The sequence below is a fragment of the Miniopterus schreibersii genome (genome assembly GCF_964146895.1).
Source record: "Miniopterus schreibersii genome assembly, chromosome: 2".
NCBI classification, from domain to species: Eukaryota; Metazoa; Chordata; class Mammalia; order Chiroptera; family Miniopteridae; genus Miniopterus; species Miniopterus schreibersii.
The window spans coordinates 169,776,685-169,793,765 of record NC_138102.1 but is presented as its reverse complement, the minus strand read 5'-3'; the positions used below and the strand labels follow the sequence as shown (position 1 = coordinate 169,793,765).

Here is a 17,081-nt window from a genome sequence, read left to right as displayed (position 1 = left end):
ATTAGAAAACTAGAAAACCAGAAAAAATATGTGATACAATTGTTTCAGACATTGGACCACAGGCAGCACCAGACTGATTTCTGAGAGAGGGGAAACAAACACAATGAGCGCTGTGACTGCCTTGCTTACTAATGGCACTTCTAAACCACAGCACAGGAAGGGAAACCCAGAGCCCGGTGATTCACGGACTGGAAGAAACATGTGGCCTTTTGTGTTTGGCTTCTTTCACTTGGCATAATGTTTTCAAGGTTCATTCACATTGTAGAATGTATCAGTACTTCATTCCTTTTTATGGTTGGACAATATCTCATTGTATGGATGTACCACATTTTGTTCATTCATTCATCAGTTGATGGACATTGGGTTGTTTCCACTTTGGGGCTACTATGAACATTCATGTACAAGATTTTGTGTAGACATAGGCTTTCAGTTCTCTTGGATATATACTGAGGAGAATTGCTGGCTCAAATGGTAACTGTATTAAACTTCTTTAGAAGCTGCCAGACTGTCTTCAACAGCAGCAGCAGCACCATTTTAGATTCCCACCAGCAGTGTATGGAGGTTCCTATTTTTCCACATGCTCGTCAACACTGTTATTATGTCTTTTTGATTATAGTCATCCTAGTGGATGTGAAGTGGTATCTCATTGTGGTTTTGATTTGCATTTCCCTAATGACTAAGGATGTGAAGCGTCTTTTCATGTGCTTATTGGCCATTTGCATATCTTCTTTGGAGAAATGTCCATTCAAACCTTTACCCATTTTAAAGTTGGATTCTTTTCTTAGCATTATGTGGATAAATGTGACATGAAGAGAATAAATTCTGGGAATAGATACATTGGGTTTCTAATCGCTGATCTCAATAATCTTGGATAAGTTCCTTAATAAAAAGATATATGTTTCTACCTTTAAAATAAAGATGATACTGGCCCCAGGTGTTTGTTTGAGGATTAAAACAGAAGGTGTATGTAGATGTGTGGCAGTCAATTAAAAGCAATAATTTTTAATGTTATTAACATTATTATCTGAAGTGAATCTCTTATTTTAAAATGCCATTGATTAATTAATTCATATGCTGATCCAGGATTTTTTTTACCATTGTGGGAGATTTAAAAAAATATTTTTTTAATTTTTCAATTATAGTTGACATACAATATTACATTAGTTTTAGGTTTACAACATAGTGACTAGACATTTATAGAATTTATGAAGTGATCCATCTGACACCATACACAGTTATTAGAATATTACTGATATATTCCCTATGCTGTACTTTATGTTCCCATGACTGTTTTTATATTGGGCAATCTGTACATCATAATTCCTTCTCCTTTTTCACCCATCCCCCAGTTCCCTCCCATTTGGCAACCATCAATTTGTTCTCTGTATCTATGAGTTTGTTTCTGTTTTGTTTGTTTGTTTTAGATTCCACATATAAGTGAAATCATACGGTATTTCTCTTTCTCTGTCTGACTTATTTCACTTAGCTTAATACCCTCTATCTCCATCCATGTTGTTGCAAATGGCAAGACTTCAATATTCCATTGTATATGTGCCACATCTTTATCCGTTTGTCTACTGATGGACACTTATGTTTCTTCCATATCTTGGCTATTGTAAATAATGCTGCAATCAACTCAGGGGTGCATCTGTCTTTTCAAATTAGTGTTTTGGATTTTTTTAGATAAATATCCAGAAGTAGAATTGGATATTTCTAAGTGGATCATATGGTAGTTCTATTTTTAATTTTTTGAGGAACCTCCATGCTGTTTTCTATAGTGGCCTCACCAATTTATAGTCCCACCAACAATGCACAATGGTTCCTTTGTTCCACACCCTCGCCAGCACTCGCTGTTTGTTGATTTATTGATGGTAGCCATTTTGACAGGTGTGAGTTGATATCTCATTGTGGTTTTAATTTGCATTTTCCTGATGATTAGTGACATTGAACATGTTTTCATATATCTATGGCCATCTGTATATCCTCTTTGGAGAAATGTCTCTTCAGGTCCTCTGCCCATTTTTAAATCTGATTGTTTGGGGTGGGAGGGTTAGTGTTAAGTTGTATGAGTTCTTTATATATATATATTTGGATATTAACCCCTTATTGGATGTATCATTGGTGAATATCTTCTCCCATTTAATAGGTTGTCTTTTTATTTTGTTGATTGTTTCTTTCACTATGCAAAAGTCTTTAGTTTGATGAACAGATACTTAGAAGATGTATGCCAAATAGACACATGAAAAAGGTGTTAAACAATATTAGTCAACAGGGAAATACACATTAAAAGCACAGTGAGATACTACTCACGTTCTACTATCAAGGCTAAAATTAAGAAGACTGACAATGCCAATGTGGATGAGGGCATGTAATAACTAAAACTTCCTAGTACAGGTGCAAAACAGTGCAGTCACCTTAGAAAAGCCTTGCATGCGGTTCTTTATAAAGTTAAGCGTGCTCTTACCATACCACCTAGCAATTATTCTCCTAAGTACCCATGAAAAATAACTTATGCTCTCACAGTGACTTCTATCTGAATGTCTATAGCACTTTTATTCACAAAATAGCCAAAATTTGTAAATGACCCAAATGTCTACCAACTGACGAATGAAGGAACAAATGGCTGAAATTCCTCAATCACTTATTCCTTGGTTTCATTTGCCTGTTCTCTCTCTCTTCTTTCTTGAAACCATTATAAATTGTCCCTTATTCCATTTGGGCTCTCAGAAGTCTTCTGTGAGCCAGCCAAACTCCTGAACTTTTTCTTTTCTCTCTTGTCTCCTGAATTGCATTTGCCGTTATTAATTACATTTCCTTTCTTTGCATTCTCACTTCCTTTGGCTTCTATGATGATGAATTTTTATTATTTTTCTACACTACTCACTAGTCCTTTTGGTGTGAGTGTTATTTCTGGCTCATTTGCTTCCCTTCTGACCTCTAACTATGAGTGGCCCCTAAAACTTAGCCATTTTCTCGTAGTTTTTGTTCTGATACTCATTTTTTGGTCTCTCACAAATGACTCTTCTGCCCACCCTGCCACTACTGGCTATACCATGGTTCAGGCTCTTCTCTTTGCCAGATTTATTCTCCTGAGGTGAAGTTCTGATCATTTAAGTCCCCTGAAGACCTGCTTAAGACCTTCAGTTAGTCTATAACCAAACAAAGTTAGCTGTGATGTAATGGGAATAACACTGAACGTGGATTCCAGTAACCTGGGTTCAAACACTAGCTCAGCCACTTACTAGCTAGGTGACCTTAGAAAAGTCAATTAAAATCTTTTCAGAGTTTCTGTATCTGAAAAATGGGAATGAATAAAACCATACCATAGATTTACTGTAAGAATGAAATCAAATAAAAATAAAAGCAACTTATAAAATGTAAATCATTAAGCATGAGTAAGATCTTCCAACAAATACGTGTTTATTCTTATATGTGCCAAGCGTGGGCTATCAGTTGGCAAGCAGACCAGGCCTGCTGCCTTCATGGAGCTCACAGTCTAGAGAGGAACAGCAATTAAAATCGACATGGTAAGTTCTAAGTCTGGAGGAAACAACAGGTGCTTGAAGTAATACATAGGAAGAACATCTCATCTAAGCTAACAGTGGAGAGGAATGATGAAGAAAGCTTTCTGAATGAAGTGACATCTAAGATGACACCTAAAAGATAGGTTGAGATGGCCAAATAAAGGGGTGGAGCAGTGGGTGGCAGTGGCAAAGAGGTGTGAAAAGTACTCCAGGCAGCGGGGATAACCTGGGCAAAGGCTGGAAAGGGAGAGAGACCACAGAGCTTTCTGGGAACAGAAAGGAGTTCACTATGACTGGAGCATAGAGTTCAGTACAAAGAGAGGGAGTAAGAGTTGGAAGGGATGGCAGTGATAGCAGAGAGATAATACATGCAATTTCCAGCATAGGTCAAGCAAACAGAAGGTGTCCATGATCCAAACTGCTCCAAGCATGGTGATAAGAAACAGAGGTGATCAATATTGGGAAGTTGCCCAGGTAGACAATTGACATCTGGCTCATAGCCACTGGGCTACATTCACAGATAGGGCTCAGTCCCAAAGATGGGAGATGGGCAAAAACAAGGCAGGTCCCCAGTAAAAGCTATTCACGACCCAATTTTATTTATAAAGCACATTGATTTTCAAGGCATTTCTACATCTGATACTTCTTTTAAAAAAACCTTCATCGCATCCTTATAAGCCAAGCAGGGATCATTCCTTTTATCAAGGGTACAATTAGTCACATCCATTAACAAAATGAAGGTGGCACAGTTAGTCCTATCCATTATTAGGGTGACAAGGGGAGGTGGGATAAATTATACATAGTATTTATATATATAGTATTTATTAAATTATATATAGTATTTTATATATATAGTATCTATTAAGTTATATATTGTATTTTCTTTAATCTTGCATTTTGAATTTAACTTTAATCCAGGAATGGCTAGCTGCAAAACAAGTATAAAATGGTATATAGTGGGGAAGTTATTAGACTGGAGATGAGGAAACTGGATTCTAGTTTTAGCTCTGCCACACACTTGTTGGTTGACCTTTGGCAGGTAATTTTAAGCACTCTGTGCCTCAGTTTCCTCTACCTTAACAAGATCGTCGATTGCTAAGGACCCTTCTGACACTCAAATTCTATGTCTGCAAGTACTAAGGGCAAAGGAAAGCTGGGATTCCAAATGTACTGGAGAATTTTTAAAATTTCTTTTTAGCTCCAATTTTAATTTTGGTCTTCTGTCTTGTTTCTCATTCTTTCTTGCAGTTCTGTCATTTCCCTCCCCACTGAAGATATTTAAGAAGCTGCCTTTTCATCACTTTAAAACTGTAAATATGCCCTTGAAACATGCAAAGAGGCTTTTGTGTACTTACAAATCGAGGTTATTATCGTACAAGTAAGTCACTTGAGTGCACTGCATTCCTCAGCTTGCTCCATTGAGAGCTTTATTAGGTTATATTGTCCTATCTTAGAAGGACTAGTCGAGTAGATAAGACTCTCCCACTTTAAAAGGTGGACTATCTGATGAAACAGGGTGCCTAATGCTCCAGAGTGTAAGCAAAAGGATTTTGGTGCTGCCCAAAAGACAGACACACTTCTCTAAGACAAGTAGGTGCTCCACTTAAAGTGACACAGTCAAGGACAAACGTTCTAAAATTAAACCAACCAGCTGCTTTCGAGCATATGCCCACCTGTCACTTACGCTATCTTCTTGTCCAGTCTTCTCTCTGCATGACACCAGAACGCCCCACTCACTGAAACCCTTTGAAAGCCTGAAACTTCACATACTCTCCAAAAGGTTACCTATCCAGGGAAGCAGAAAGCCCGTCTCAAGAACATATTAATATTGGGGTACCTGTACTCACTTAAGGAATCTATGCTCTTTGAGCTTTTTGTCTCAAATACCTAAAACTTTAACTTAAATGGTGCCAGGAACTGGCTGCAGAAGGCAATTGACATAAAACCTTCTTTGTTAATGAGGTGACAATACAAAACTAGAGAGTGAATCCCAATGCATTTTAGGAACGTAAAAATATCGGAATTTTTAGTTTGGGGATAGTTAGCTTGAGAAACAGTAGAAATGGAGACAAAAATATCAGTTTCTACACTTAGGTCTTAGGTGTGTCATCAACCTAACAATAAACAGAACAGTTGTGGCTGTGTAGTAACAAGCTTCAACTGAATTAACCAGATGCTATTTGTAAAAAACTAGCTTTATAACACAATTGGAAATGTTTCTTGACATAGATGTTATTCTAACCAGGCTTAAATAGATTAGGGAAGAAATGTAATGATTTTTCTTATATAGAGGTAGTTTTTTAAAAATATTTTTATTGATTTTTAGAAAGGAAGGGAGAGGGAAAGACAGAGAGAAATACCAATGTGAGAGCAGAACATCAATTGGCTGCCTCCTGCATGCCCCCCCACCTGGGATCAAGCCTGAAACCCGGGCATGTGCCCTGTCTGGGAATCAAACTGCCATCCTCTTGGTTCATAGGATGTCACCCAACAAACTGAACCACACCAGCCAGGGCTATAGAAATAGTTTTTACTGTGAGATGATTTGCCTTTTTATGAGCTTATGTTAGGCAAAAGTTCCAGGGATTGCTCTCTAACTGTGTTGGTCATTCTTGCAATTGGTGTAAATTTACTATATAGCTATTCAAATTTGGCACTCAAAAAGTATTTTAATATTAATTAATATTTAATCCATTTTATTAGTAAAATTTTATTAATCATGTTGGGTGTAGTGTAAGATTACCATACAACTAAGATATTTTGTAACATGATAAAGTTTATTATGAAATACTATATACCTAGTATATTCTCTTAAAAACAAAGTGCACATTATATAAATAAAATTGTATTATATTTATATTATTATTCTTATATTATAAAATTAAAATAAGCCTGTCTCACCATCATTCTATATTGATTCGCTCCTTCAATATGTATTATTGAGAATCTGTCAGACAAAGTATTAGATGGGAACACAAAGATGCATCGAAGCAGAAGATAAATAAAATTATAATAGGTATCATAAATTATAAAGAAAGTTATAGTGAGGGATTACCTATCTATTAAAAGATACAAGTTACTAAAAAAAAAAAAAGAATTATTGAATAAACTTATAAAGTTTAAATGCTTATATTTTAAATTATTTTTTCTATTTCTTAGTTTGATATGCCCAATAAGAAAACTCATTTGTTTTTCAAGCCTTTTAATCTACTAAATGTAACCACACATCTAAACTTATTATAAAACTTGCAATACAAAAATAAGGACTTAGTCCAATTGTAGTTTTATAAATCATATTTCATAAAAGTCAAGCCGATTTGGTTTTTTAGACTTTAGCTCTCACCCAAGATGCAGTAACAAGAACCCTACTGCCTGAAACAACTAAAAAACTGGACAAAATATATGAAACAACCGGTTTGGGTTATTAGACATTAGGCAGCCGAGGACAATGATTCCTGAGAGAGCAGAAGTAAATAAAGTGAGCCTCCTGATTGCCTCAGGCTGCTTCCTAGAGAGAATTTCCAGGCTGGGGTGCAGGGAGTAGGAACCAAGGAGAAGCCAAATGGATTTCCTAAATTAAGGAGCTAAGAGTCTGGGAAGGCTAAGGTGGCTAACGCTTGCCGGGCAGAATACCAGAGAGGAGAGAGTTGCATTGGGAGAGACTTCCAGAGATCTTCAGACAGTCCCCCTCAAGTTTTTAGCAGAGTACTGATCAATACATGAGTGTAAGAAAACTACCTGAGACAAGAGAAAGAACAAAGAGAGCATATTTTCATAGGTCACTTAGGACCAGGACTAGTAAGCCAGAGTGGAAAGCCTTATAATTTAATTTTGTAATGGACCAATAGAGTAATTAGAAGGGTATTGCCTCAGCAGAAGAACAGAATTGGCCCTATACCAAAGGGTGCATTGGTCCTTCCTAGCAAAACTTTAAAACAAGCCTCAAAAGGATCAAGCTATATCCAAGTAATTTAACTGCATCTCAGAAAAAAGCTCAAGAAAACAAAAATATCCAGCACTCAACGAGGTAAAATTCACAATGTCTTGCTGTCAATCAAGCTATGCAAAAGTAGAAAAATGCAATCCATAATGACTAGAAAAAGAAATCAATAGAAACAGATCCAGAAATTGCACAAATGATAGAATTAGTAGCCAAGAACATTAAAACAGTTGTTATAACTGTGTCTGTGTTCAAGAATGTAGAGGAAGATTGACCACATTAAGCATAGCATGGAAAATATGACCAAAATCCAAATTGAACTTCTATTGTTGGAAAAGACAATGTCTGAGATGAAAAATACATTGAATGGTATTAGTAGATTAGACACTACAGGAGAGAAGATTTGTGAAGTTCAGTACATAGCAATAGAAATGACCCAATATGAAATGGGGGAAAAAGAGAAAAATAAATAAATAAAGCAGTATTTAAATAAAGCAGTGAGCTGTGGAAAACGTCAAGCAATCTAATATGTTGTGCATTTGGAGTCCACAAAGGAGAGAAGTGAGAAGAGTGGAACAGAAAAAAATTAAGAAATAACTGCTGAATTTGTGACAACATGGATGGACCTTGAGAATATTATGCTAAGTGAAATAAGTCAGGTAGAAAAAGCTAAGGACCACATGACTTCACTCATTTGTGGGGATATAAAACTGAAACTCATGGACACAGACAACAGTGTGGTGGTTACCAGAGGAGAGGGGGTGGTAGGATGGTGGGGATTGGAGGAGGTCTAATGTATAGTGACAGAAGATGGTTTTACTTTGGGTGGTGGGCACATAGTGCAATTACAGGTTTTGTATCATGGAAATGTACACTGGAAACCTATACAATCCTGTTAATGTTACCCCAATAAATTTAATTAAAAATAATAGATAAATTTTGCTAATAAAAAAAGAAATAACAGCTGAAAAAAACATTCTAAATTTGATTATAACTATAAATCCACAGATCCAAGAAGTTCAACACATCTTAAACACAATAAACAAGAAGAAAACTACCCCAAGGCACATTATAATCAGACCGCTTAACAGCCAGTAATAAAGAGAAAATCTTAAAAACAGAGGGAAAAGAATTAACACATTATGTACAGAAGAACAAACATAAGAGTGACAGTTTTATGACAGGAACAATGCAAGCTATCAGAAAGTGGGGCAGAATCCTGAAAGTACTGACAGAAAAAAATTGTCAACCTGAATTCTCTACCCAGCAAAAATATTTTTCAAAAATGAAGATGACATAAAGACTTTTGCAGTTACAGGGGGGGAAAAGAAGTTCATTACCAGCAGTCCTGAAGTACAGAACATGTTAAAAAAAAGTCATTCAGGAAGAAGATTTGATACCAGATGAATATCTGGACCTACACAAAGAAACGAGGATCATCAAAAAGGGAAAATGAGTGGAGATGTAAATTTTTTTTTCTTATTTTTAAAATCTCTCTAAAAGATAATTGACTCTTCAGAGAAAAAATATTAACAGTATGTTGTGGAGTTTATAATATAGTAGAAGTCAAATGCATGAAAATAGTAGTGCAAAGGCAGAGAGGAGGAAATGGGAGAATACTGTTGTAAGTTTCTTATACTATATGTGAAGTGGTAAATATTAAAGATAGACTGTGTTAAGTTAAAGATGTATACTATAAACCCTAAAGCAACTGCTATTTTTAAAAAAGAGTTAAACTAATAAACAAAAAAGGAAATAAAAGGATCCTAAAATATTCAATCCAACAGAAGACAGAAAAATATACTTATAATAGAATATAAAACAAAAAGCCAGATGGAAGATTTAAACACAACCATATCAATAATCACATTAAATATAAAAGGTCTAAATACTCCAATTAAAGAATATTACCAGGGATAAAGAGGGACATTTCATACTGATAAAAGAGCCAGTTCACCCAGTGGATAAAGGTTTATGTACCTAATAACAAGGCTTCAAAATACATGAAGCAAAAACTGTAAGAAGAAATAAGTAAGCCAATAATTATAGTTGAAGATTTCAACACCTTCCTTTCTATAATTGATAGAATAAATACAGAAAATCAGTAAGGGTACAAATTTGAATAACACTGTCAAACAACATGACTTAATTAACAGTTATATAGTGCTCCACCAACAACAGTAGAATACACAATCTTTTCAGGGGTACAAGGAGCATTTATCAAGATAGTTCCATATCCTGGGCCATAAAACTAGTACCAATAAACGTAAAAAAATTCATATCATACAAAATATGTTCTCTGACATCAAAGGAATTAAATTAGAAAACAATAACAGGAAGGTATCTGGGAAAATCCCCAAATATTTTGAATTAAATAACATACTTTTGAATAAACCATGTGTCAAAGGAGAAATCAAAAGAAAAATTAGAAATCAGTTTGAACTGAGTTAAAAATAAAAACACAGCATCAAAATTTATGGGAGGCAACTAAACAAGTGCTTACAGAGAATAAAAAGGTCTCAAATCAATCATCTATGGTTCCATTTTAAGAAACTAGTAAAAGGAGAGAAAATTAAACCCAAAGTAAGCAAAAGAAACTAAATATTAAAAATAAAAGCAAAAATAAAATATAAAAACAATAGAGAAAGCCACTGAAATCAAAAGCTGCTTTTTTTTTTTTCTCCCCCTGAGAACATGAGACGTCCAGGATTTCACAGACCATTAAAGAACAACTGTAGTTATGATCCTGAAGCTTACCTTTTTGGTAGATAAGAAAACTAGACCAGAAACCATAGAAAAGATCTAATGTTTTTATGTGTTTGGGTACTTGCTCTTGCCTACCTGACCTGTTTTCTTAAGAATATGAAAGCTCTTGTGTGCTACTGAAGAGAAAGAATCCATAAAGTCATTTGAAATTACATATTTTTACATAGGTATTTATACATACATGTGTGTGTTCACATACTTCTCATCAAGAGTGTGATAAGAACATCTTGCTCACTTTAGTTTCCTAAACCCTATTCCATATCTGGCTTCTCCTTTTTTTTTTTTTTAAAAAAAAAAGCCATTTGGAGAGAGAGTTCATTCATTTATTCATTCAACATAATTATGAAATGCTAAAATATGCCAGAGATTGTGGGACATGCTGGGGGACGCAGCTGTTAACCAGACAAACAAGATCCCGGCCCACTGAGCAGAGTCTAATGTGAGATACAGACAAGTAAATAGGCAATAACAACATACTCTTGTAAAAGTGCTATCATGGAAAGTGCCAAGGGCATCCACAGGATGGGTAATCAACTGGGACCTGAAATATTCCCCAAGTTAGCATCTAAAGAGAAGTTTTTTTAAAATGTGATAACTAAGTTTCTTGAATTATTATGATTCAAAATAGGCAATTAAATTTTAGGTATAGAATAATATGCAAAGTATGAGTTTGATACTGAAAGAATTCCTTGACTATTATGTAGCTAATATTTACTTACATCTGTTCACACTGTTAATACTCTGTTGAAATTTTCATCTCAGAGTATAAGTAAGACATATAGAATGCTGTTTTTACTAATTTTCAGTATTATTAGGAGTTTTGTAAGTATTCTAGAAAAGACAGTACAGGTGATTCTAACCTGTTCAGAACTTTTAAAGGATCTCTTTGTTATACTAGGGCATAAGGAATGGCAGAACCTAAGCCAAGAATCTAAATCTTAGGCAAAGTTTGAGGGCATTCAGGTTTAGAGAAGTGAGGCAAGACCAGAGAAATGTGAAGATTCCAAAGATTAGGTAGGAAAGGGAGCATGATTGTTTCAGAAGCTCAGATATGTTTTAAAATTATGCACTTCCTTTAACTCATTGATTTCACATTTGGAAATGTATCTTCAAGATATTATAAACTTCCACATTTTAGCTACAAGATTGTCACTGGTTATGCTGAGAAGTTGGAAACAACCTAGATGCCTAACAATAGCAGCCTGTCTAAATAAATTATGTCATAGCCACACGGTGGAATTCTAACCAGGTTTTTAAATAATGTAGCAGTGTTCCTCAAACTTCACTGGGCATCACTTGGAAGGCTTGTTGAAAACACAGATTGCTGGGCCTCACTTCCAGAGTTTCTGATTCAGTCAGCTTTGTATAGGGCCCAATAATTTGCATTTCTAACAAGTTCCCATGTTAATATTGATGCCGTTGGTGAGAGTAGGGGGCTCACTTTGAGAATCACTGATACAGAGTTATTTTTATTGACTAGGAAAAATATTCACAAGGTATTATTAAATTGAAACAAAGCTGTTTACATTATATTCTTTGTGTATACATACAGAAGTTTAGATGGAAAAATATAATCCAGTTGGTATCCCTGGATGTTATGGGATGGATTACATTGTAGATTCTTATTGTCTTCTACATTTTTCAGTGACAGATTTTTCTGTAATGAGCACAGTATTAATCACTAAAGCATAATTGAATTTCTTAAATAATAAGATTATGAAGTCCTGGCCGATAGCACTAACACACTGGAAACATCAAAGTAAGCTTGATCCCAGTTGCCCTCTGGCTTTTTAACTATGTCTTGTTAGGAGTGTATCTTCAGAAGCAATCACAGACAGAAGAAGAGTGGTAGACCCATACACGCAGCCTGTTCCTGATGAGAACAAAAATAGAAGAGGCTGACTTGATATGAAGTACTTCTACATTTTTTCTTATTTCATTTTAGTTGTGCCATGCAGGCTTCTTCTGGGGATGTTTGAAGAAAAACTGGGTGGGACCCAAAGGGCGACCTGCCAGAAGTTTGAAGCATCTGGATTGGCGCACTCTTTGTTTCCTGATGCAGGGTAGATCCATTTCCCAGGGTATCAGATTAAGGCGTCTCTTTTCTGGAAAAAAGATTTCATGGTTTAAATTCCCGTTCACTTTTGTGTCTGTGGCACTCTGCTGTCTCCTTTCCAACACGCAGCCTCAGGGGTCATGCTGTCCCTTCCCTGCTGATATCAGTGTGCCAACTGTGGTGTCATGCACACCAAGCACAGAGCTGCCATTCAGCTCCCAGTCTGGGTTCAGGAAGCAAAAGAGCTTCTAAGTTCCTACAAACCTTGACAGATCTTCCTCTAGCCTTGCATGTGAACAGTTTTTAGGAGGCGGGGGAGGGGAAGGGAGCTGGAGGGAACAGGATAAATGTCAAGGGTGAATATGTGACAGGAACAGAGAGAGCAAACAGTTGTCACCAATGTTCAGCAAAAGGAAGGGTGGGCGACATTGTAAAGAAGTACTCCACAGACTTTACAATGGAATGCTTATTTGGTTAGCACTGGTTACCCTCTTCCATGTCCTTGCATTACTGGGGTTGATAAACTAGGAGGCAGTCACATTATTTATCTTATTTAGAGCAAGTGTTCTTCACGAATGTCTAACAGAATGCCAGCTTTTGGGATGGCATAGTGAAAACAAATCCCATACAAAACTCACAATGGATTTCATGTTTTTAATTTTTTTAATGATTCAAAATAAAAAATCATGTTCTGATTTAGGCTATTGTTAAAAGAAAGATATTACTTCTATAGTGACTTTGTAATAAGTGACATATTGTTGGAAAATTTTATTCCATAATATGTTGCTTTCCACCACTTTACATGTGAATAAATGGGTTTAAGATATAATCACTAAGTTTTGCAAGTTCAAAAATAGCTAGAAATGTAGATACTGGTTAATTATATAGTTATTAACTATTTATAATACAACTTCTTGCCTCTCATCTTCTGGTGCTATAACATGAATTCAGTATGTGAACTGTTTAGGACCTATACAAGAAAGTTAAGTTATTTGAAATTCTCACCTATTACTTAAATGCCAAGAACAATGTTATAATTAATCAATTTACCAAAAATGTATTGAATACTTATTCTGTGCCAGGCACAGTTCTGGGATAGATCAATGACTCCTTTCTAGAAGTTTATATCTAAGACTGGGAAGACAGTAAATTATTAAGCAACTACAAAGCTAATGTGTCAGGTAATAACAACAAAAATAAGGCAGGGCCATTATAAGGACTTTGTTGAGAAAAAATGGGAAGTCTTTGGATGGGAATGGATTTAAGCAAGGGAGCGATGTTTTCCAACTTCTATTTATAGAGAATCATTCTGGCTGCTGGATGGAGAATCAGCTGTAGGAGGCCAAGTGTCCATTGAATTGTCACACACACCCCCAAGGTTATATTTCATTGAGGATAGTTCTATACCCGTAGACCTGGAGATATGATCCTACACAGTTGATTCTTATTTTTTCATGCTCTTAGTGTAAACTGGTTTCTAAAATGAAATTTTTATGTCCAAAGTATTCCTTAAAGAAGTTTTGGGGGGTTTTCTGGAAAGTTACTTTTAGATACATTCTCTCTAAATGGGGGTTTATCTAAAGCCTACTTTTAAATACTAACTTTACTTTCATACTACAGTTGGTGAACAGCATTGGTTGGAACTGCATGGGTTCACTTACATGGGGATTTTTCAAGAAATACTATAAATGTATTTTCTCTCCTTATGATCTCTTAATCACATGTTGTTCTCTAGTTTACTTTATAGTAAGAATATAGTATATAACACATATGCAAAATATGTGTTGACTGTTTATGTTATTGGTAAGGCTTCAAGTCAACTGTAGGCTATTATTAGCAGTTAAGTTTTGGGGGAGTCAAAAGTTATACACACATTTTTCACTGTGCGGGGCATAGGCACCCTTTAAACCCTACCTTGTTCAAGGGTCAACTGTACTTGGTTTTCAAAATATTTCTGTGTATGTCAACTATAATTTAACTAAAAAGAAAAAATATTTATTTTTTTTGTGAATGGAGTCTTAACATATTTCTTTAAAGCCAAGATATACTTAAGAATTTTTCAAGGGAGCTTGTGTCTCTTATCACATAAATTAATGAGATTGCTTGAGGTTTTGTTCTGTTGTTCTATTTTTTTAAAATTTGCATAAGGTATAACTTAGTGTTGGCTTCCTTATAATACTGTTTCATGTTATAATATATTTTGGAATTCCTTTCTTATAGTCTTTGGTTTCCACTGGCAGTGCAGTGATTTCCTCTTCCACCAACCTCTACTTCCCCAAAGTAATACATACACTGGATAATTTTGCACCGTTCCACCCTCAGGCCCCTTTTACTTCCCCTAGATAATGTACCTCACACACATGCCCAAAGTCTGCCCCTTCTGAGCCTTCCTCTCTCTGATTTTCTCCTCAGAATTAAAGTTGTAAATTGCCTTTAGAGTCTATCTATAACCTACACAATAAAAAGAGTCTCATTACTTAATTATACTTTGCATTTAACCAAAAGTGCTGTGAATTAATTTGATCAGTCACTTTACTCACCACTTCTGGGTTTATATGACCTTTGATTGATTTCAGAAATCAAATCTACCCTCCAACAACTGTATGTTTACTACCAGTGAGGGTATTCCAAAAACGTGCCACAGGCTTAGAAGGCAGATACAGAAAAGAAGAGCCAAGAATGTTGATAGCAACCACAGACTCCAGTTAATAACTGACTAGTCTTTGAAAGGGCCACACCTCATTTAGAAATATAATTGCCTGCACTATGGAAAACAGTATGGCGTTTCCTCAGAAAATTCAAAATGGAACTGCTGTTTGGCCCAGCAATCCCACTTCTGGGAATATATCCTAAGAATCCTGAAACACTAATCAGAAAGAATATATGCTCCCCTGTGTTCATAGCAGCGCAGTTTACAATAGCTAAGATCTGGGAACAGCCCAAGTGCCCATCAGTAGGTGAGTGGATAAAAAAGCTGTGGGACATTGACACCATGGAATACTATTTGTGTGTAAAAAAGAAGGAAATCTTACCCTTTGCAACAGCATGGATGGATTTGGAGATTATTATGCTAAGCGAAATAAGCCAGTGAGAGAAAGACAAATACCATATGATCTCACTTATATGTGGACTCTAATGACCAAAATAAACTGGTGAACAAAGTACAGCCAAATGCATGGATGGATGCATGGAGCAGACCAGCAGATCTCAGAGGGGAGAGGGGTGAGGGGGACTGGGTAGGGGAAAGTGAAGAGATTAGCCAAAGGAACATACAGCTCTCAGACACAGACAATAGTGCAGTGAAGGCCAGGGGAAAGGGGGTGAGCGCCGGGTAGAGGTGCGCAAGAGGGGTGGGGTGGAAGACATCTGTAATAGTGTCAACAATATGTGTAATCAAATTAAATATGTAAAGTGCCTGGATCTTGATTTTGCAATTGCTTCCTAATTGGTCTTCCTGCTTCTATCCTTCACCCTTTATAATCCATTCTCCTCATGGAAGCAAGAGTTATCTTTTTAAAAAAATATATGTAAATCAAATCATATCACTTCTCTGCCTACAGGTTTGTAGTAGCTTCCACTAGACTAACTCTGCCTTGGCCTTTAAAGGGCTGCATTCAGGATCTGTCATGCACCATCCCTGTCCTCTCCAAACACTGCCCCCTTGTCCCCTGGACTCCAGTCACACTGACTTGTTCCTCCTTGAATAAGCCAAGTCTGATTTCACTTCAAGGCCTTTAAACTTGCTGTTCCTTCTGCCTACAATGCTCTTCCCCTGAGAACTTTGCATGGCTGCCTTTACCTCAAGAGTCACTTCTTTGCTGGTTACTCAATTTATATTTCTGCTTCCAAACAGGCAGTACATCTCTTTCTTGGAATAACAGGGCAGTTCTTCCCCAGGTGTGATCAAGAGCTAAAAACCTCTTGTGATTGTATCACTTACAGATAACAAAAGCTATAAATTGAACCAGAGCGATATGGGGCAAACAACCCAGGGTTTGCACAGTCCTATACACTCATGGTATTTCCTTTTTCTTGACAGGTTATTTTCAGAGCTTTGTCACCACCATATGATATGGAGAACCCTTACAGTGCCAAAGCACAGGAGCAGCTAAAGATCACCAACCTTCGTGTGCAGCTGCTAAAACAACAGTCTTGTCCCTGTCAGAGAAATGACCTGAACGCAAAGCCTCAGCATTTTACACACTATGCAATCTATGATTTCATCGTCAAGGGCAGCTGCTTCTGTAATGGCCATGCTGATCAATGTGTACCTGTTGATGGCTTCAGACCTGTCAAGGCTCCAGGAGCATTCCACGTGGTATGTAAAACAGATTCTCACCAGTGAAAAATCATAAGTTACCTTCAGCTTTGGAGCTGGTCTCTGTTTGCATAGTACTTGTTTCTTCCTCCGCTTATTCACTTCCCTGACTCTATACCCATCCTATTAACCTGTTTTTTAATCTTCAATTTTAGAATTATAAATAGTCAAGCATGATAACAAGAATCCTTGGAAAGCATCCATGCCAGTTTTTAGTACCATGACCTTCAGATATAAAGTGTAAGGTGAGCAGTAGGAGAGGTTGGCATAATCATATTGGTGGCATTATCACACAGAAGCCAGCTTTGACAATAAATGGGGACCATTGTTGAGTAGATTTTATAGTGGAAAAAACGAGAACCTCAGTTTAATGCCTGGTATCTTTTGCTGTTCAGCCAATAGAATGAATAATAATTCTCCTCTGTCAAGAGTGGCCTGATCCCCTCTCTCCCTAAGGCAGAGTTAAGCTCTCTTTCC

The 17,081-nt window shown here is 36.4% G+C and overlaps 1 protein-coding gene across 4 annotated transcripts in view; it reads left to right on the top strand.

Annotated features, from left to right (window-relative positions):
* The window catches only part of NTN4 (netrin 4), a 98,166-nt gene that overhangs the window by 23,293 nt on the left and 57,792 nt on the right, over positions 1 to 17,081 (top strand). For all 4 annotated transcript variants that reach the window (XM_081128055.1, XM_081128052.1, XM_081128053.1 and 1 more), the window contains exon 3: positions 16,326 to 16,604. In XM_081128055.1, coding sequence (XP_080984181.1) covers positions 16,326 to 16,604 — 279 coding nt within the window. The remainder of the gene's footprint in view (positions 1 to 16,325; positions 16,605 to 17,081) is intronic.